Source organism: Microcaecilia unicolor, chromosome 1 (assembly GCF_901765095.1).
Source record: "Microcaecilia unicolor chromosome 1, aMicUni1.1, whole genome shotgun sequence".
Classification (NCBI taxonomy): Eukaryota; Metazoa; Chordata; class Amphibia; order Gymnophiona; family Siphonopidae; genus Microcaecilia; species Microcaecilia unicolor.
This window is the reverse complement of record NC_044031.1, coordinates 659,686,690-659,708,017: the sequence shown is the minus strand read 5'-3', so window position 1 is coordinate 659,708,017 and position 21,328 is coordinate 659,686,690. Positions and strand designations below refer to the sequence as shown.

General features: G+C 42.5%; 1 protein-coding gene across 1 annotated transcript in view; it reads left to right on the top strand.

The window, feature by feature from the left end:
• Window positions 1-21,328, top strand: part of CSPG4 (chondroitin sulfate proteoglycan 4) — a 195,435-nt gene that overhangs the window by 117,999 nt on the left and 56,108 nt on the right. Inside the window, 4 exon segments of the mRNA XM_030186859.1 lie at window positions 1,028-1,117; window positions 1,119-1,180; window positions 1,182-1,503; window positions 8,756-8,932. Coding sequence (XP_030042719.1) covers window positions 1,028-1,117; window positions 1,119-1,180; window positions 1,182-1,503; window positions 8,756-8,932 — 651 coding nt within the window.

The following is a 21,328-nucleotide window of genomic DNA, read 5'->3' as shown; positions in this document are numbered from 1 at the left end:
GCAGACATTTAACTTCTGTGATGCAGCCCTGCTGCTAAAAGTAATGCATTGTAATGAAAATCTGAAGAAATGTGGTTACTTAAGAACTAGCATACTACTAGTAGGGGAGATTTTTCTGGAATTCCAAAACATCTCTGGGTTGAATTTCCAGGGCTATTTTAAGGATGTTTTGACAGAAGGGGCCTTATAAGCATGTAACAAATGAACTGGGATAACTGATTCCAATTCCTCATTATAATGTTTATGTACTTCTCCAAGGTATACTGTACTTGCCTAAAAACCTCACAGACCATGACTGTCATTAATGCTCAAAATACATTAGTTATTATAGGTAAATCCCCTCACTTTATCTTTGCAGCCTAAATTCTCAGGCTGACTAATACCATTAAACTGCTGCATACAATCTAAATAAATGCATGTGTTAAATGGGAGTAAGAGTAGGTCTCATGCAAAGAGAATTATATTAGAAATAGACAAGCCATTTTAGGTTAGATTGAGCCAGCTCAGAACCAAGAGGACTTGCTACAGGTCCTACGATGTGCTGGAGAGGCCTCCCAGGGTGTCCGGGGGGCCTTCTCTTAAATTATTTTACAAAAACAAGAAGGGTATTACCAAGCAAAGTAGAGTTCCTTGGTGAGTTCCAGTTGATTTTTAAAAAAATGACATCTTATCACTGTACAGGTGCAATTTTTCTGGCCACAGTTAACCCTGTTCCACTGTAGCTCACTGTAAAAATAAAATCAGATTCCCATTTTGATCCCAGAAGCAGGACAAGATTGATTCATAAACTCATTTAACATATGTTTATTTTCTAAGTTCAATTAAGAAATCCATAGATATCCCAGTCTCACCTCTTCCATATGTCCACAGCTCCCCACAGACTCCATCAGCTGGTACGATCTGAGTTGCCTCACAACAAAAATAAAAAGTGTTTTGCTTTAAAACCCTTACATTGCTTTGAAATGAGAAACTTGCTGATCCATTGACACACTTTTAATCTTGATACTTTACATTTTCCATTTTTCAGGTTTCTGATGAAGATAGTTTCCCTCATGAGATTGTTACAACCATAAAGAGTCCCCCAATGTTTGGGCATATACTGATGGTTTCTCAAAACTTCCCCCTTTACTGAGGATCCCAGCTTGGAGCATGTGCAGTCTTTTACTCAAGATGACATCATGAGGCAGTGTCCTCTACATTAGTTCCAGGTTTGACCAAGAGAGTGATCACTTCCTCCTTGATGTTACTAATGGGGAGATGGCACTGGAGGACATTTCAGTTGAGTTGGAGATCCTTCCAAACTACATTCCCCTAGAGGTTCAGAACATAACTGTTGAGGAAGGAGAAGCTACAATTCTTTCCACTGACATCCTAAGCGTCTCAAATGCTTATTTCACAACCCTTAACCTTGAGTTCATGGTTTTGGAGCAACCGAGAAATGGCAGCATTCGGAATGCAGCAAGACACAAAGACAATGAGCTCTATGTCTTCACATGGGATGAGGTACTGTGGAAGACATGACCATATTTCATAGAGGGGTAGATGGATGAACAAAATATCAACTCACTACATTTATAAGTGTAACTTCTTTTTGGTGAAGAATGCACCAGGCAGGTGTTAAGGGATTCACTTTCAGATGTTTAAGCAAAAACAGAACCCTATCTGAAGAGTCTAGGAACCAATTATTGGAATGGGACTGACAATTGCTGGACGGACTAAGATTTAAGGGCTAGATAATCACTTACTTTCCCATGTTCCTTAGTAAAATTAGTCCACAGTGCAGGTTCTTGTTCCAAACCATGGAAGAATCCCTTTGTATGTCAGTTGCCTATAGTACAAACAGGGTTTTAATTAGAAGTATTCTACTTCATTGGAGTGCATTACAGATATGCAGAATAGCAAAAGAGTGTATACTTTGGAAGAAAGGTGGGAGAGGGGAGACATGATAGAGATGTTTAAATACCTCCATGGCATAAATGCACTGGAGGCGAGTCCCTTTTAATTGAAAGAAAGATCTGAAATGATGGGGCATAGGATGAAAGCGAAAGGGGGTAGACTCAGAAGTAACCTGAGGAAATGCTTCTTCATGGAAAGGGTGGTAAATTCATGGAATGGCCTCCTGGTGGAGGCAGTGGAGACCAAAACTGTATCTGAATTCAAGAAAGCTTGGGCCAAGCACATAAGATCTCTAAGGGAGAGGAAGGGATAGTAGATGGCATGGATGGACAAACTGGATAGGATATTTTCCCCCTGATATTCAAAACCATTTAACCAGCCAGGAACGACACCTGGCTGGTTAAATGGCACTTAACTGGCTATCTGGCAATATTCAATGAGGTATAGCTGTTTATTCCGCACTGAATATTCCCGGTTAGTGGCTAGGAGATAGCCGGCTATATAATGCAATATAGCTGGCTTTCTCCAATATCCAGCGCATAGCTGGCTATTGTAAGCGGCCACATCAGGCCACTTAAATAGCTAGTATATCTTTGGCCGGTTTAAACTTGACTGGCCATCTCCAAATATCAACTTAACTGGTTAAGTTTAAAACTGGCCAAAAATAAATGGATATTCAATGCTGGTCACCGCATTGAATATCCGGACTGACCACCAACAGTGGGAGTTAGCCATGCTCCCTCCCGTGGTCTGAATATTGGCCCATGATCTTTATCCTTCATTTTTCTATGTTTCTATGTATAATACTCTGCTCTTTCCGGATCTGCCTTGTAGCTGCATCAAATAGATCTGTGTTCAGATCCTCAATCCATCATGACCAACTCAACCTGATTGCAAAATAGAATCGGTACACTCTGGGCCCAGGGGAAATAGCATATGGCTGATGTATCATAGGGCTGAGAGTGGATCTTGGAGGAGATGCTCCTCCAGCCCTCAGAGCAGCAAGAATAGCCAATCTGAGAAGGGGAGAACAGCAGAGATCACTGGGGGGGAGGGGAGAGAAACAAGGAAAAGACACTGTCTTGTTTCTAGAAAGACACAATATTGGATATAGTTGCTGTACCAATGGATCCATCCATGTTAAATATCTTTATAATAAAGTGTCACCTAACCAGCCCAATTCTGTATACAATGTCCAGGTTGGAAAGGGATGAGCAGTGTATTTTACAAAAGGCTCACTTATGCAGAGCTAGTTGTAAAATACATACAAAGCCTTGTAAAAATGTATTTGACACATTTTAAAAAAGACTAGCATCACTTGAGATTTGAATATGTAAGCACAAGATTTTGCAAAATTGCATGTCCAGGGGGAGCCAAATAAGCAGCTGGGCTCCAAACTCACATTTTTTTTTTTTCCATTTTGACATGATGTTGAACACCATAGAGGTGAGCACAGTTCCCTCCTCAACCATTCCTCCAAACCCTAGATCCAAACGAGCAGTTTACTGACAGTTACGCATAATTCAACAAGGGTGTAAATTCCAATAAGAACATATTTTGAGCTACACATGGATTGCTGTTGCAAAATAGGGAATACATATGCCTTCAGGTCTACCCAAATGACTCCAGAACGTGCCCCCTTCAAATCTGTGTGCATCACCTGATACACTTATAAGTAGTGGTGCCTCTTCTGAAATCACTACTTACATGTGCATACTGATTTAAGTTCTAAACAGCTTTTTTGTTACTTTCTTTCCATTACATACCTTCCCACTATTCCAGAACCTATGGGACAGTTGTGTCCATCAACCAGCAGGTGGAGATAGAGAACTGAAAACTGAGCTGAGGCGTACCTCAGGAGCCAACAAGAGGAGGAAAAATTCTAGACCTAGTCCTTAGTGGAGCGCATGATCTGGTGCTGGGACTGCTTGACAACAGTGATCATAATATGATCAGTTTTGAGATTGGCTTTGGAGTAAATACACATAGGAAATCCAATGTTTGCATTTAACTTTCAAAAGGAGAATATGATAAGATTAGACAAATAGTGGGAAAAAAAACTTAGAGGAGCAGCTGTGAAGGTCAAAAATTTACATCAGGCGTGGATGCTGTTCAAAAATGCCATCCTAGAAGCCCAGGCCAAATATATTCTATGTATTTTTTAAAAAGGAGGAGGCTTTTTTGGTTGAATTTTCCATGTAAGTGTGTAGTGAAACTGAATTCTGTGAAATATATTTTTTATGACCCATTACACTTAAGTTCCTTCTTGGAATCCAAGATGGTAGCATCCCCACCTCCAAATTCAGAAATGGTCTGGACATCTACACTCTAATCTGTATTAGAAATGCTCCTGTGAATCTCCCTTTAGGTCTCTAATTTTGTATTAGTGAATGATTTTCCTTTGAGTCTGAGACTTGTTCCTCCTTTGAAATTGTGGACTATAATAGGATGAATATATATTTAATTCAATTTTCTTGTAATAATTTGTAAAAGGTGAGAAAAATTATTGTGATTATATTCTTCCTTTATTTTTGTACAAGAATAATCTTAGAACTGTAATATTAAACTTTCAATAAAAAAAGTAGGAGGAAGACCAAACAACACCCAGCATGGTTAAAAAGTGAAGTGAAGGAAGCTATTAGAGCTAAAAGAAAATCCTTCAGAACATGGAAGAAGGATCCGACTGAAAATAATAAGAAACAGCATAAGGCATAGCAAGTCAAATGCAAAGCGCTAATAAGGAAGGCAAAGAGAGACTTTGAAAAAAAGATGTGTTGGAGGCAAAAACCACATAGTAAACATTTTTTAAGTAAATTAAAAGCAAGAAGCCGGCAAAAGAATCAGTTGGACCATTAGATGGACTTAGGGGGTAAAGGGGGGCACTCAGGGAAGACAAGCCATAGCGGAGAGATTAAATGAATTATTTGCTTCGGACTTCACCGAAGAAGATTTGGAAGAGATACCAGTGCCAGAAATGGTATTGAAAGCTGATGAGTCAGAGAAACTGAATGAAATCTCTATAAATCTGGAGGATATAATGGCGCAATTTGACAAATTGAAGAGTAGCAAATTCCATGGACCAGATGGTATGCATCTCAGAGTACTGATAGAATTGAAAAATGAACTTGCAGAACTATTGTTAGTAATATGTAATTTATCTTTAAAATCAAGCTTGCTACCAGAAGATTGGAGGGTGGCCAATGTAATGCCGATTTTTAAAAAAACGTTTGAGAGGTGATCCAGGAAATTATAGACCTATGAGCCTGACGTCAGTGTCGGGCAAAATGATAGAGACTATTATAAAAAACAAAATTACAGAGCATATTCAAAATCATGGATTAAAGAGACAAAGCCTACATGGATTTAGTGACGGGAAATCTTGCCTCACCAATCTATCACATTTCTTTGAAGGGGTAAACAAACATGTTAATAAAGGTGAGCCGGTCGGTATTATGTATCTGGATTTTCAAAAGGCATTTGACAAAGTACCTCACGAAAAACTCCAGAGGAAATTGGAGAGTCATGGGATAGGATGTAGTGTTTTATTGTGGATTAAAAACTGGTTAAAAGATAGAAAACAGAGAGTAGCTTTAAATGGTCAGTATTCTCAATGGAAAAGGGTAGATAGTGGAGTTCCCCAGGTGTCTGTGCTGGGACTGCTGCTTTTTAACATATTTATAAATGATCTAGAGATGGGAGTAACTAGTGAGGTAATTAAATTTTCTGACAACACGAAGTTGTTAAATCGCAAGAGGATTGTGAAAAATTACAAGAGGACCTTACGAGACTGGGTACCCAAATGGCAGATGACATTTAATGTGAGCAAGTGCAAAGTGATGCATGTGGGAAAGAGGAACCCGAACTATAGCTACGAAATGCAAGGTTCCACATTAGGAGTCACTGACCAGGAAAGGGATCTAGGCGTCATCGTTGATGATACGTTGAAACCCTCTGCTCAGTGTGCAGCAGCAGCTAAGAAAGCAAATAGAATGTTCAGTATAATTAGGAAAGGAATGGAAACAAAAATGAGGACATTATAATGTCTTTGTATCACTCCATGGTGGTGATTGTGTCTGATGACCTTAAGGTCTCCAAACAGGTAGATAAAGCAACAGTCAATGCCAGAAGGATGCTTGGCTGCATAAGGAGAGGGATGACCAGCAGGAAAAAAGAGGTGATAGTGCCCTTGTATAAGTCTCTGGTGAGGCCCCATTTAGAGTACTGTGTGCAATTCTGGAGACCGCACCTACAGAAGGATATAAACAGGATGGAGTTGGTCCAGAGGGTGGCTACGAAATTGGTAAACGGTCTTGGTCATAAAACATATAGGGGCAGGCTTAGGGACATCAACATCTATAAGCTGGAAGACAGACGGGAGAGAGGGAATATGATAAAGACATTTAAATACCTCAATGGCGTTAATGTACATGAGGTGAGTCTTTTTCATATAAAGGAAAATTCTGGAGTAAGGGGGCATACGATGAAGTTAAGAGGAAATAGGCTTAGGAGGAATCTAAGAAAATACGTTTTCACAGAAAGGATGGTGGATGCATGGCTTCCCATTGGAGGTCGTGGAGGCGGGGAGTATGTCAGACTTTAAGAAAGAGTGGGACAGGCATGTGGGATCCCTTAGGAAAGAAAGAGTTGGTGGTGGTTACTGAGGATGGGCAGACTGGATGGACCTTTTGGCCCTTATATTTCTATGACTGCACCTCAAATATTGTGTGCAATTCTGGTCACTGCATCTCAAAAAAGATATGGAGTGTAATAGGACAGGACCCTGGGAATCCCTCTTGAAGCCGGGGGAGCCAGAACTACCCTATCCAGAATCCAGCAGGGGAAGGGGTGGGACCCAAAACCCGGATTGGATTCCAGGAGCTGGCAGCAGCAGTGAGGAGAATGGAGAGGCAGTAGTTACCAGGAGGGGGTGCATGAACCAGGGAATCAGGTTCCCTGGCTTAAGAATCAGTACATAATTCCTGCCACCTGTTAGAAGGAGAGGGCTGCTTTCCTGGAGGATTTGAAGAGAAGAGGGGCAGAGGAAAGGGAGAGAAAGGACATGGAATGGGAAGTGAGTGAGACCGATCTACCTGCTGTTATACCCGGTGAGGAGGAACGCATGGAGGTGGAGGGGTCCAGATAAAAGACTTTGGTCTAGAGAGAAGAGCAGTGGGTGGGAGGCCACAGAGTTGTTGTTGCTGTGTAGAGGGAGGAGCACTGCTCTGGCAGGGAACCTCAAAGATTGGAGTTTCCTGGTTGGGGGAAAAGGCAGAATTGAGCTGGTACTGCTGAGAACTAAAGCTACTGAAATCACTGAGGTAAAGTGTTTATTTCGGAGGGAAGGAGGAGAAGCCTATCCATTGCCTAAGGGGTACAAAGGACTCCTGAAGTACTGGGACTGTTTCTTTGGGGTTTTGAGACTGGGGGAGGGGGTGTACCTAAACTTGCTCATGTGCTGTGGATGTGGACTACAATAAAAGAGATTTTTCCCTCACTGGCATTGGCTAGGTGTTTACTTTGCGGTGACTGAGAGTGGAGTGCTAAGCCCAGGACGGTGGCTCAGCCCTACCGGCGAAGGAGGAAGTTTACAGGAGGAGCATTTTCGATATGACGTCTAAGTCCAACTTTGCATGTTTTGCAAAAAATGTCCAAAATCCAAATAGGAAAGAAGGTCATTTTCAAAAAAGAAAAATATGTATCTTTTGTTTGGGGTTCACTGTGAGAAAAACATCCAAATGCAGACTTATGCCACTTTTTGGACATTTTTCTCTTTTGAAAATGAGCCCAATAGTGGAACTAAAAAAGGTACAGAGAAGGCCGATGAAAATGATAAAGGGGATAGGACGACTTCCCCATAAGGAAAGGCTAAAGCGGCTACAGCTCTTCAGCTTGGAGAAAAGACAGCTGAGGGGAGATATGATAGAAGTCTATAAAATAATGAGTGGAGTGGAACGGGTAGACATGAATCGCTTGTTTACTCTTTCTGAAAATATTAGGACTAGGGGGCATGCAATGAAGCTACAAAGTAGTAAATTTAAAATGAATTGGAGAAAATATTTCTTCACTCAACATGTGATTAAACTGTGGAATTTTTTGCCAGAGAATGTAGTAAAAGCAGTTAGCTTGGCGGGGTTTAAAAAAGGTTTGGATTGCTTCCTAAAAGAAAAGTCCATAAGCCATTATTAAAATGGACTTGGTGAAAATCCACTGCTTATTTCTAGGATAAGCAGCATAAAATGTATTGTACTGTTTTGTGATCTTGCCAGGTACTTGTAACCTGGATTGGCCACTGTTGGAAACAGGATGCTGGACTTGATGGACCTTTGGTCTGTCCCAGAATGGCAATACTTGATGCACTTAAAGTAATGGGTCAGATAACGACTGTCACCTTTCATGGTGCTTCCTGCATATCTCTTGTTCTCTACAAGTTGTCCAGTAGCTCATCTGATTCGTTCTGGTTATTGAGTTCTTTAAGGCTGTTGTGTTTATTCTGAATTTCTCCTTACTGCTTGTCTATGTAAATACTCAGTTTTATCTCCACCTGCTGGTTGATGGACACAACTGTCCCACAGGTTCTGGAACAGTGGAAAGGACTAATGCAAAGAAAATTATCAGATAAGACCTAATTTCTCCACAGTCACTTCTAAGCCTTTCAAAATGGGGAAGTAATTTAAATTTGATTGCACTGTTGCTGTTCTTACAGTGCACATGGCAGTCTTGAATTTGGAATTGTTGCTAATATAGGCGTAATAAGATATGATATGATAAAGTCCCACGCAGCTTGCCTGGTTATCAAAGTGTGATACGCAGCATTATATCAGAGAGGAAAGTGCCTTCACCCTTCTGTTTGACTCTGCAGGTGGAGCAGCAGCTGATCATATATCAGCATGATGGTAGTGAGTCCAGCACTGACAGCTTCACCATCATGGCCAATGCCTCTGAGATTGGCAAATGGAGTCAACCGATGACCATCTCTGTAGCTGTTGTCCTGGAGAATGATGAAGCTCCACTACTGACCGTGAACACAGGACTACAGGTAAAGCCCAAGGAATCAACTTTACTCCAAGTCTGTCAGGTTCTCCCCTCTGGTGTTGAGGAGAGAGGTGAAGTGGGTACTAAATAGCACCAGCTGGATTGCTCCACTCTCACTACTGGTCTACCTCAGTGTACAACTCCATAGAAATGCAGTTGTGTAAAGAGTGCCTAAACATAGGTGCCAATTGCACACACTAATTTCTAGAATAGGCGTGCTTACATGCATGAATGATGTCACGAATTGCTATTCAGTAAATGTGCCGGAAAAAAATCAGCACAGCGTGCTATTCTATAAGCAGCACTCTGAGTTGAACGTTCTTTACAAAATAACGTTGCACCCAGATGTTAATGTAAGTCTACAGTTTATGCACCTAACTTTAAGAGTGAGCTCCTACGCTAACTCAAAGGCTGGTGTATATGCTTGTGCCTAACTGTACACCCAAACCAAATAATCCAAGAACTCACTGGGAAAATGATATAATACCAACCAAAACCAGGAGAAAGCACTAAAATTTAAGAAGTGCCTTCAGATATATTAACACACCCACGTGGTAGTCGGCTTCAGTGACCACTAAAGGGTAAAGTATTGCACTTCATTTATCAAGCAACTCACTCCAAGTGATACTTCTTGTGCAATCATATGCCCAACTGTGCTATTAAATAAATGTGCACAAATATAATGAATAATAACATAATATTAATCAGCCAGCATATGAAAGTGAATGAAAAAGTACTTATCTTGTGAGCTGGCGTCAGCTAACGTTGAATGACACCTTGGGCTCCAGCAGGCACAAAACTTCCAAAATATTTCAGAGATCACACCAAACTCCCCTGGAATGAACAACTGCAGGGTTTCAATAAGCTTTCTTCAGGGACTCGAGTGAGGGCCATCTGTTGAAGGTAAAATCGCCATGCATGTGGTAGGCATGCCCCTGACCCATCCATGACCCTCCCATGCCCCCCCCCCCCCCATAAGTTGCTTGTGATGGATTCTGCATTTGCAATTTGCAGAACCCCAACTAAGGGTGGTTATACACACATAACAGCTAATTAGTGCCAATTAACACCTATAATATCCAGGGCCCAGGTCAGGGAAGGAGAGACGTCATGAAGACTCAGCGACGAACAGATCTTCCTGCCCGTGCAGCGCCTTCAGACAGAGGTGAGAGGCGCTGCGCGGGCCCGGTAATGCGGAGGGGGGTCCCGGTGGAGGGGAGAGTGGCGGCGACGACCTCAGGGGCGGGGGTGGGGCACGGGGGCGGAGGATGTTGGGAGGCGGAGCTTTGACAGAGAAGAGAGAAAGGAACAGGAAGGGAGGGGGACCGGGGCTACTAAATTAAGATTTTTCATGCAGGGGGAAGCGGCGAGAAGCAGGGAGCAGCAGGGGGGGGCAAGGCTGTCCATACAGGACGCTCCTGACGAGCGCCCTTGTCCCCTTCTGATCTATTTCGATTTTTGTTTTATTTTCTTCTAGTGCAGGGGGAAGCGGGGAGCCACGTGTTTGTGTTGTGGGTTTTTTTTTTGTTGTTTTGACGATTGTGGCATGCGCAGAGCAGCCAGCATAACGCTTGGCTGCTCTGCGCATGCTTTAGGGGCCGATTACCGACGGGGATTACGAATGTTTAATACATTGTACTTTTGAATACCGCACCGAACGTGTGCGACTTGTTTTTTTTGGTGCATTCTACGTTTTTTCAAATTCGTTAGAACTTTTATGTATTAGTTTTTTTTAACGTTTGATTGATGCATCTGGGCCTCTGTCCTCCTGGGAGGAAGTATCCCCTCTAGGGCTTTCTATATTCTTGATCGCCCTGTGGCACAGCCTTGTATACCTTTAGAGGCTTCTGCCTCTCACTCCTTCCCTTGTGTCTCTACCCTGCACTGTGTGTGCTGCTTGTGCTCCAGTTCCATAGGGAACCTTTGTTGTTCTTTCTCCCTTCCCAGAGTGTGACTGGGTTCCCAGTCTGCTGTGAGGCTCGCTTGCTTGGACTCTGCACGAGTGGGTTCCCGATGGGCCATGAGACCCGCCTGAATGCTCTATCTCCCATTTTCTGGTGGTGCCCATTGGCTGTTATGTGTGTGCGGGGCTTGGTGGCTGGGGTGGTGCGCAGGGCCTGTTTGGTCTACCCTAGGCCTTGGCCAGAATCCTATACTAGGCCTCAGCCTGGGCTCAAGGGCTCACGCCCCGAATAACAATGTGTTACTCAGTCAAGCACCATCTTGGGGTCACCCCTTAGTGTTTATTTCAGTTTGCATCTGGCATTCAACAAACAGATCTCATCTCTTGCTCGTTATTCCCCTAATTCTATAAAAGTTGCCAAAAACTGCATGTGCAATTTAATTGAATAATGAGCCAATTAGTGCCATAATTATTTTTTTAACAAGCAATTATTGGCACTAATTGGAATCAATTAAGATGTACATGTGTAAATTTAGGCATGTGATCTGAGCCTAAATTTTACGTACTTCTTGAAAATGAGGGCACAGAAATGGGAGGGTCATGGGTGGTTCAGGGAGGATAGTGAGTGTGGATTTGGATTACGCAAGCAATTATAGAATAAGTGGGATCCGTGCATAAATTTAGGCGGGGCATTTTCACCACAATTTACGCGTGACCCCTGGAACGTAAGCGCTATTCTATAAACCACGTAGGCGCAGCTTATAAAATAGCACTTAAGCTGGTTCTTATGGTACCATATTTTAGGTGTGATTTATAGAATTCACTCCTTTATGTTCTCCTTATCTCACTAATACAAGTGGAACAGAGGTGGCCAGAACATCGTCACTGTCTGTGTTCGTACTGGTGGTCATCAGCCTATATTTTTTACTGAATATTTTTACTGCTGTAATTGTCCATTGCTCATGTTTGATCTATTCTTACTGTACACCGCCTTGAGTGAATTCCTTCAAAAAGGCGGTAAATAAATCCTAATAAATAAATAATATATGTATGTGTGTATAGATAGATAGCTAGTGATCTGGTTTTACCTTATTACCAGCTGTTCTGGGAACAGAAGCGATGCCCAAAGGCCTAATACAAATTCTAGACATTTATTTTGATGTGCAACTTGCATTTGATAAACAGATCTCACCTCTTTTTCGTTATGTCGTCTCCTTATCTCAGGTACAGACTGGGACTGCAGATCTTCAGTGTCTTGTGCATGCATTCATATGAAACATTTGAACTACTATATGCTCTTTTCATGGCTTCTCTTCCTTCCATAGTGGCTTACATTCATCGGTCAATTGAACTACATTCTTAAATGGGTTATATTGTTAGTTAACCATTTACAATCAGCTTGAAACATTTGTTACCAGTAGTGGTTACTCAGTAAGATATCTCGAGCGTATGTGTTGGTGGTTTTCCTCTGAATTGAAGATCGTTCTTGGTGTTTCTTGTGATAGGCAGATATTGTTTGAGCATCTATATGTACATGGATGGGTTGGTATAGTACTGGGATCCAGTCAAGGCAGAATCTCCAAATACAGTAGACCTGAAAATTGCTTATCGGCAGTAGGAGCAACTGTTTATACATGTTTACATATAGTTTGTATTATACTGTCAGTCTTAAGCTAACGTAATCTTTACCCTGATAGGTTAAATGTTGCTTGTGCCCCCCTTCTCTCCAATCTCCTTGAGAACTGCCTTGCTCATACTTTTAACCTAGTAATTTATATACACCGATTCTATTGACTCCTGACGCAGGTGCTTTATCGCTGAACTGTGGCCTGTGTTAGATCTATTAAAGGAATCTTGACTTTCCCAGGCTTGAATGAGCCTTGGTGCTTTTTTGTTTCAACACATTATTTGAGGGCAGAGTTTCATGAAAAAAAATGTTGAAAAGTTGTTAAAACATGACTAGTTGTACTAGCAGAGGAGGTTGCTGTGTTGACTAATTTATTTTAATTATATTAATGCATACTCCCCCTACTGTCATCTAATGCTTATATAGAGGGGCATAATCGAAAAGGACACCCAAGTTTTGTTGAGGACGTCCTCGCAAAACGTCCCGATGGAGGGGTGGGGAAACCCGTATTATCAAAACAAGATGGACGTCCATCTTTCATTTCGATAATACGGTCAGGAATGCCCAAATCTTGAAATTTAGGTCGTCCTTAGAGATGGTTGTCCCTAGACTTGGTCATTTCTGATTTTCGGCGATAACAGAAACCAAGGACGCCCATCTCAGAAACGACCAAAGGCAAGCCCTTGTTCATGGGAGGAGCCAGCATTTCTAGTCCCCCTGACATGCCAGGACACCAACTGGGCACCCTAGGGGGCACTGCAGTGGACTTCATAAAATGCTCCCAGGAACATAGCTCCCTTACCTTGTCTGCTGAGCCCCCCAACCCCCCCTAAAACCCACTACCCACAACTGTACACCACTACCATAGCCCTTACAGGTGAAGGGGGGCACCTAGATGTGGGTACAGTGGGTTTCTGGTGGGTTTTGGAGGGCTCGCTGTTTCCTCCACAAACATAACAGGTATGAAGGGAGATGGGCCTGGGTCCGCCTGCCTGAAGTGCACTGCACCCACTAAAACTGCTCCAGGGACCTGCATACTGCTGTGATGGACCTGATTATGACATCTGAGGCTGGCATAGAGGCTGGAAAAAAATATTTTTAAGGATGTTTTTTGAGGGTGGGAGAGGGTTAGTGACCACTGGGGGAGTAAGGGGAGGTCATCCCCGATTCTCTCCAGTGGTCATCTGGTCATTTCAGCCACCTTTTTGTGCCTTGATCGTAATAAAATCAGGACCAAGTAAAGTCGTCCAAGTGCTCGTCAGGGACGCCCTTTTTTTTCCATTATGGGTCGAGGACATCCATGTGTTAGGCATGCCCAAGTCCCACCTTTGCTAAGCCTCTAATACGCCCCTTTGAACTTTGGCCATCCCTGCGACGGAAAGCAGTTGTGGACGTCCAAAATCGGCTTTCAGTTATACCGATTTGGACGACCCTGTTAGAAGGACGCCCATATTCCGGTTTGTGTCGAAAGATGGGCGTCCTTCTCTTTCGAAAATAAGCCTGATAGTGTAACCCTTAAAGCTTTGTTGTGTCTTGATTTGCATTGTTTGTTCTCCTCTTTTTTAAATTGAGTGTCATATTAAATGCTTTTTAATAAATAAATACATGAAATTTTATTGGCAAGGCAATTTGTACTTTTGTTGTCAAAGTAATTACATGAATAGTTACAAAATGAGAGAGAAAATAAAAACACAAAACCTTCCAAAGGCTGCTCTGTAGTGCCAAAATGTTTTGCATTTATCAATTTGACCACTAGATGACAGCATTGCCTCATTGTTTAATGGGAGACATTTTCCTTTGGATTAAATTGACTTTTTTAAAATCTTTATTTATAAGTTTTTTAGAATAATACAATAATAATAATACACATATGTGTAAGAAATGAACAAGCTCCATGTGGTGTATCTAATTAATCATCAAACATTTTCAAAGACTAAAATAAAAGCAACAAACCAAAAACAAAAAGCAAAAAAAAAAAAGTAGCAGTAGGTTAACAGAGAATAAAGCAGAACAGTATGTGCATATGATTAAAAGGAATTGATTTTACCTAATAAAGTTACACGCAAATATCACTTAACATAGTTGTCTAGCAATGACCATGTTTTACTGTCCTCTATATTTATTTTGAAACTTAAAAATAAAAGTCAATTGAATTCCACACGTTCAATTGACTTTTATTTTTAAGTTTCAAAATAAATATAGAATACAGTAATATATTGTAATACAATATAACCTGATACAATTAATAAGAAATCAAGTCATAAGTAAGGATAATAAAAAGATAAATCAGCCAAAAAAGTTCTCAAACTAAAGGAAGGGTGAAGTCAATATAAAATAAAAGAAATTAATCAGTTATAGGAAAACAAGGGACTCTTTTACTAAGCTGCGGTATAAAGAGGCCTTAGCACAACCATATGCAGGTTTTTCCCACACGCTAAGGCCATTTTTACTACAGCTGTAAAAATGGCCTTTTTCCATTTTTTTGCTTTAATGGCCATGCACTAATGTCGAGTAAGGTTTCACTTCCTGGTGCAGCTTCGCGAAACAAGGGGGTCCTTGTTGAGGATTAAGACTTTGAATTTTGTGCAATGAATTTTGAAATGCTGTTTTTCATCATATTTTCTACAATTGAAGAGACTATAAGAAAGCTAAGTGCTTACATTTAAAGTTATATATGCAAATGTAGTGGCTCAGTTCGGGTCTTGAAACTGAAGGAGACAGTTTGACTACACAACCACTTAAAACTTGAGTATAGTTGCCTTTGTTATTATTTTTTGGCATATTACTGACAGCTGGGTTTTTTCCAGTAGTGGTTTTTTTCTCCCTTCAGGGACTTCTTTCTCACTATGTTTTTTACAACTTGCCACTGAGCCTATGAGAGTGTGCCCCATTGGGTTATCCCATTGGGAAGCGAGGCTGGTGTTTGGGTGGTGGGGCTAGTTCTGGGCAAGACTTCTACGGTTTGTGTCCTGAAAATGGCAGATACAAATCAAGGTAAGGTATACACAAGAAGTAGCACATATGAGTTTATCTTGTTGGGCAGACTAGATGGACCGTGTAGGTCTTTTTCTGCCGTCATCTACTATGTTACTATGTGTAAAAGTCTATGACATCCTGGGGCCAGGGATGGCCCGACCTTTAGGCCACCTGATGTGGGGTCCTCAGGTGGCATTCTTCAGGAGCGGCATCTCGGGTGGCTTTGCGGCGTTTTACCTCATCACGGTGACGTTCCAAACCCGACAGTGGCAGCAATTTCCATACTCTGCCCTGCTGCTGCCGGCACCCACCTCTTTCCTTTACTGCGACCGCATGAAGTAACTTCCTGTTTTGCTCAGGCATCCGCAGTAAAGGGAAGAGGCGGGTGCCAGCGGCGGCAGGGCAGCATATGGGAATCATTGTTGCTGCTGGGTTTGGAACGTCACCGTGACGAGGTAAAACGCCCAGGGGCTGGCATCTCAGTCTGGAGGGGCATGTTAGCTCTGCCTCAGGTGGCATCTTGCCTTGGGCCAGCCCTGCCTGGTGCAGTTGAGGCTCATATTAAGAACAATTATATCTGCGGCATACTCTTTCTCAAGTTTTAAGAGAAAGATAATTTGTTTATTGTTTCGGATTTACCAATTGCTCTTCCGTTAATTTTTTTTTGGTCATGCACTAATGTTGCCATTAGCATGTGAGTATTAAACCAGCACCCATTTTGTAGATGGTAAAGGCTCATGTGCTGTTCCTATGCTAATCAGTTAACATGCAATAATGTCACTGTATTAACTGATTAGCACAGGAACGTCCATTCTCCATCCCCAGAAATGTCCCCTCCAAGAAAAAATTACAAATTTGTTTTAGCACGCAGTTAGTGTGCACAGGTTTAGCTGTGGTAGCACTTAACACAGCTTAGTAAAAGGGCCCCAAGTGTCTTGCCCAAAATAAAGATCTCATTAACTGAAACAAGATAATATCAGATTCAAGTAAATAAGGGCTCCTTTTACCAAGCTGCAGCAAAAAAAGGCCTGCGCTGGCATCAGCGTGTGTTTTTTCACCCACACCGAGGCCCGCTTTTACCGCAGCGGGTAGAAGGGAAGTCTCTCTTTCCTGCAGGAAATGGCCATGCGGCAAGTAAAGCACTTGCCGCATGGCCATTTCAGAGGGGAGCCCTTACCGCAACCCATTGAGGTGGCAGTAAGGGGGCTCCCACGCTAACCCAGTGGTAACCGGGCAGTGATTACCGCCGGGTACACTCCGGCACTACAAAAATAAATATATTTTGTAGCGCCGGATATGACAGCGTGCTAGGGGTGGGAAGTACCGCTGGGCTGCTGCAGTAGCCCGGTGGTACTTCCTGTTTAGCGAGCGATAAGCCTCCGTTGGGCTTACCGCTGCTTAGTAAAAGGTGCCCTAAATGATCAACAGATGTCATTGTTTGTTTATTTATTTATTCATTCCAGGGGCGTAGCTACTAGGGGCCACAGGGGGCCTGGGCCCCTGTAGATTTGGCCCTGGACCCCCCTGCCGACGACCCTCTCAACCCCCCCTTCCACCGCCAACCCACCATCGCCGTCTGCTACCTTTGCTGGCGGGGGTCCCCAACCCCCGCCAGCCGAAGTCTTCTTCCTTCGTTTTGTTTCTGAGTCTGACGTCCTGCACATACATCAGACTCAGAAACAGAACGAAGGAAGAAGAGGACCTCGGCTGGCGGGGGTTGGGGTCCCCCGCCAGCAAAGGTAGGCGACGGCGGGCGGGGGTTCGAGAGGGTCGTCAGCAGGGGGGGGTCACAAAGTTGGTGGTGGGGGTGCTGGCGGTGGCGGGGGGTGTCGGCAATGGTGACCGGGGGGGCGGCTAAAATGTGCCCCCTCACCTCGGGCTCTCGACCCCCCTCCCGCCGAAGTCTGGCTACGCCCATGATTCATTCATTCATTCATTCATTCATTCATTCATTCATTCTTATATCCCCCAATTATCCAAAAACAAGTTTTGGTTCAATGTGGCTTACATTCATCAGTCAATTGAATTACATTCTTTCAGTTAAATGGGTTATGTTGTTATTTAACCATTTACAATCAACTTGAAACATTTGTTAGCAGTGGTGGTTACTCAGATTTCTTGAGTGGATATGTTTGGTGGTTTTCCTCTGAACTGAAGACATCTCTTGGTGTTTCTTGTGACAGGCAGATACTGAAATTGTTTTTGTGTGCTTTCAATGTTTTATTCATTTATAATCCTTTCGTACATTTTGGTTACCACGTTTAGTGTTTCTCATGGTTGTCAAGGATTAGAGTTGTTTGCGCATTTACTGCATTTACTATGTTACTATTGGTTATTAGTTAACCATGAAACTTTCTGAAAAGGTACATTTTTAAGTTCTCTTCTGAATTGTAGATAAGTTATGTATGCTTCTTATGGCCTTGGGAACTGTGTTCCACCATTTGGAACCCAGATAGTCGAAGCCTGCTGTATAGATTGACTTGTAGGTTATGTTTCTGCATTTGGGTAGGTGGAGCAATATTCCTGGTCACGCATTTCATGGTGTTGATTCTATCAGGTCTATCATGTTTTCAGGAGATAAGCCGAACAGTATTTTGAAAATCAGTCTGGCCTTTATTGGGAGCCAGTGTAGTATGATTAGCAGTGGTGTTGCTTTTTTGTATTTCGATTTTCTGAATATTAGTCTTGCTGCCGTGTTTTGAATAGTCTGTAGTGATTTCAGCGTGCTTTCTTTGCATCCTACATATTTATTTATTTTCTGCATTTATATCCCACATTTTCCCACCTCTTTGCAGGCTCAATGTGGCTTTACAAATACCCTAGTGGCGATCGCCATTTCCAGAATAGAAATACAGAGTAATATTCCAGTAAAGAATTTAGAAAATACACAATAAAATTAGAAGAAAATAGATAAACAATTCATTTCAGGTATTTGAGAACATGGGTAGTGAAAAGCGTTCAACATATGCTGCGTTGCAGTAGTCAAGTTGGGGTCATATTAAGGATTGTCCTATTAAGCGGTCTGTCTGTCTGGGAAAGTAGTTTCTGATCCTTCTCAGTTTCCATAGCATTTTGAAGCTCTTTGCTGTTACTGCTGATACCCTCAGATTTCACTAAGCAGCTGCAGGGACATTTAAGGGAAATTGGGCTCCCAAAGAAATAACTTACTACTACTATTAAACATTTCTATAGCGCTACTTGACTTACGCAGCGCTGTACAAATCAACATGAAAAAGACAGTCCCTGCTCAACAGAGCTTACAATCTAAATTGGACAGACGAACAGACAGCTAGGGGTGGGGAAATTGCAGTGGTAGGGGTGATAAGTGGGGGTGTTGAGTAAGAGAGTCATGGTTAGGAGTCGAAAGCAGTAGCAAAGAGGTGGGCTTTAAGCCTAGACTTGAAGACAGCCAGAGACTGAGCCTGATGTACTGGCTTAGGGAGTCTATTCCAGGCATAGGGAGCAGCGAGATAGAAGGAACAGAGCCGGGAGTTAGCAGTGGGGGAGAAGGGGGACGACAGGAGACATTTACCCAGCGAACGGAGTTCAGGGGGAGGATTGTAGGGAGAGATGAGAGCGGAAAGATACTGAGGAGCTGCGGAGTGGATGCACTTGTAGGTCAAAAGCAGAAGTTTGAACCGTATGCGGAAGCAGATAGGGAGCCAGTGAAGCGACTTGAGGAGAGGGCTAATGTGAGTATAGCGACTCTGGCGGAATATAAGACGCACAGCAGAGTTTTGGACAGATTGAAGAGGAGATAGATGGCTGAGCGGGAGACCAGCGAGAAGCAAATTGCAGTAGTCTAGGCGAGAGGTAAAACACATTTTGTTTGTGCTGTGTTTGAGCAACCCTTTCCAACATCACTAACACTAGGGCACATTCCAGGAAACTAATAGGCAGTATATTTAAAGCCAATCGGAGAAAGCACTTTGTAGGCTGTGGAATTTCTTAGCAGAGGATGTGATCAAGACAATTTGGTACAGTTGGGTTTAAAAATGGGTTGTGAAATTCCCTGGAGGAAAAGTCCATGAACAGTAATGAGTTAAGAAGACATGGAAAAGCCACTGTGAGTAGGCAGTAATCTACTTCTTGGGATCTACTGGGTACTTCTTGGTACAGGGGTAGACAACCATGATCCTCGAGGGCCACAATCCAGTCGGGTTTTCAAGAGTTCCACAATGAATATGCAATGTACTGCTTCCATTGTAAGCAAATAGATCTCATGCATATTCATTGTGGAAATGTTGAAAACCTGACTGGATTGTGGCTTTCGAGAACCGTGGTTGCCCACCCCTGTCCCATGACCTGGACTGGTCGCTGTTAGAAACAGGATGATGGGCTTGATGGACATGTGGTCGGACCCAGCATGGCATTTCTTATGGGTTTTTTTTTAATAGTTTAATGCCCCTGCCCTCTCTTCCCTGCTTGCATGGACATGTTGTAGGATTTTTTTCCCCCTAGGAAAATCAGAACAGTTCATTTATGCAGCAGGGTAAAACCAGGTCTAGATTACTTGGTCCTAAAAACTGGAGCCAGTTGGCAGCATTAGATTTATCTTCATGTAGCTTGCACTGCAGCTATGTAACAAACATATATTCACCATCAGCTGCACTTGTTAACTCGTTAACAAGAACTGCATATGTAGTAGACAGGATAATTTTACACCTCAGTGCATGTGTGAATAGTATACACACACTTTTCCCTGTGCACATACCAGCAAATTTTCAAAACAAGAGGATGCGTACAGTAGACTTCTGTTTTGGAAATGATAACTGAGAGCTTGGATGCTTATATGTACACATGCTGTTCACCATGCCCACATTTTGTGGGTTAATTTATATGCATTTTATAAACTGTGTGCATAAACATTAACATTGCCCAACCCTGCCCCCATGAATGCCACCACTCAAATCAGATAGTAAAGGTCGTGTTATATATGTATAACTTTATGCAATCACACACACAGTTTTATAAGGAGCTATTTCTACACACAGAACACAGAAGTAGCTTTCAAAACTTTCCTCCACGTGCCCAGGAGATAGGTTCTTTTTTTTTCTCTTTTTAAAATTACTGTTTCTGGGAGGTTTAAAGGGGGGAGGGGATCAGAATCACCCCTGTATCAAACAGCGACTTCTTGAATTCTCTTTGATGTTTCTTTTCCTTTTTCCCCCTATACAATCTTCTTCCCCCACTTCATTCATCAACCAGCTTTACTCTTATTTGTACTCTCCTGACCCATCAGCTGCATGCTTTTCACCTTGATACCCGGAATAGCTTTTCTACACACATGCACCAGGCTACCCCTCTGGCCAGACTGAAATGGAGCCTGAAAACTCTTCTCTTTCAGACTGCTTTTCCCATAGAAAAATGTGTCAAATGAGACCCTGGACTTGGAGTATATTTCTCAACTTATTTAGATGATATGGGCCTTATTGTATAAAGGTTATGCTCCTAAATCTATGCTCCTAAATTACAAGCTTAGGGGTCCTTTTACTAAGGTGCGCTGAAAAATGGGCTGCAGTAGAGTAGGCACGTATTATAGATGAACACAGATCCATTTTTCAGTGCACCTGTATAAAAGGCCTTTTTTTTAAAATTTTTGCCGAAAATGGACGTGCGGCAAAATTAAAATTGGTGCGCGTCAATTTGGGGTCTGAAACCTTACCGCCAGCCATTGACTTAGCAGTTAGGTCTCCTGTGTTAACCGTGCAGTAATCGTCTATGCGCATCAAGTCAGAGTTACCGCCGATTTTTGCCAGAAAATAAAATATATTTTCTGGTACGCATAGCGGACGCGCGTAAAAAATTAAATTATTGCACGGGCCATGTGGTAGCTGGATGGTAACTCTGAATTGACATGCATTGGGGCACGCGTAGACGCCTACATGACTTAG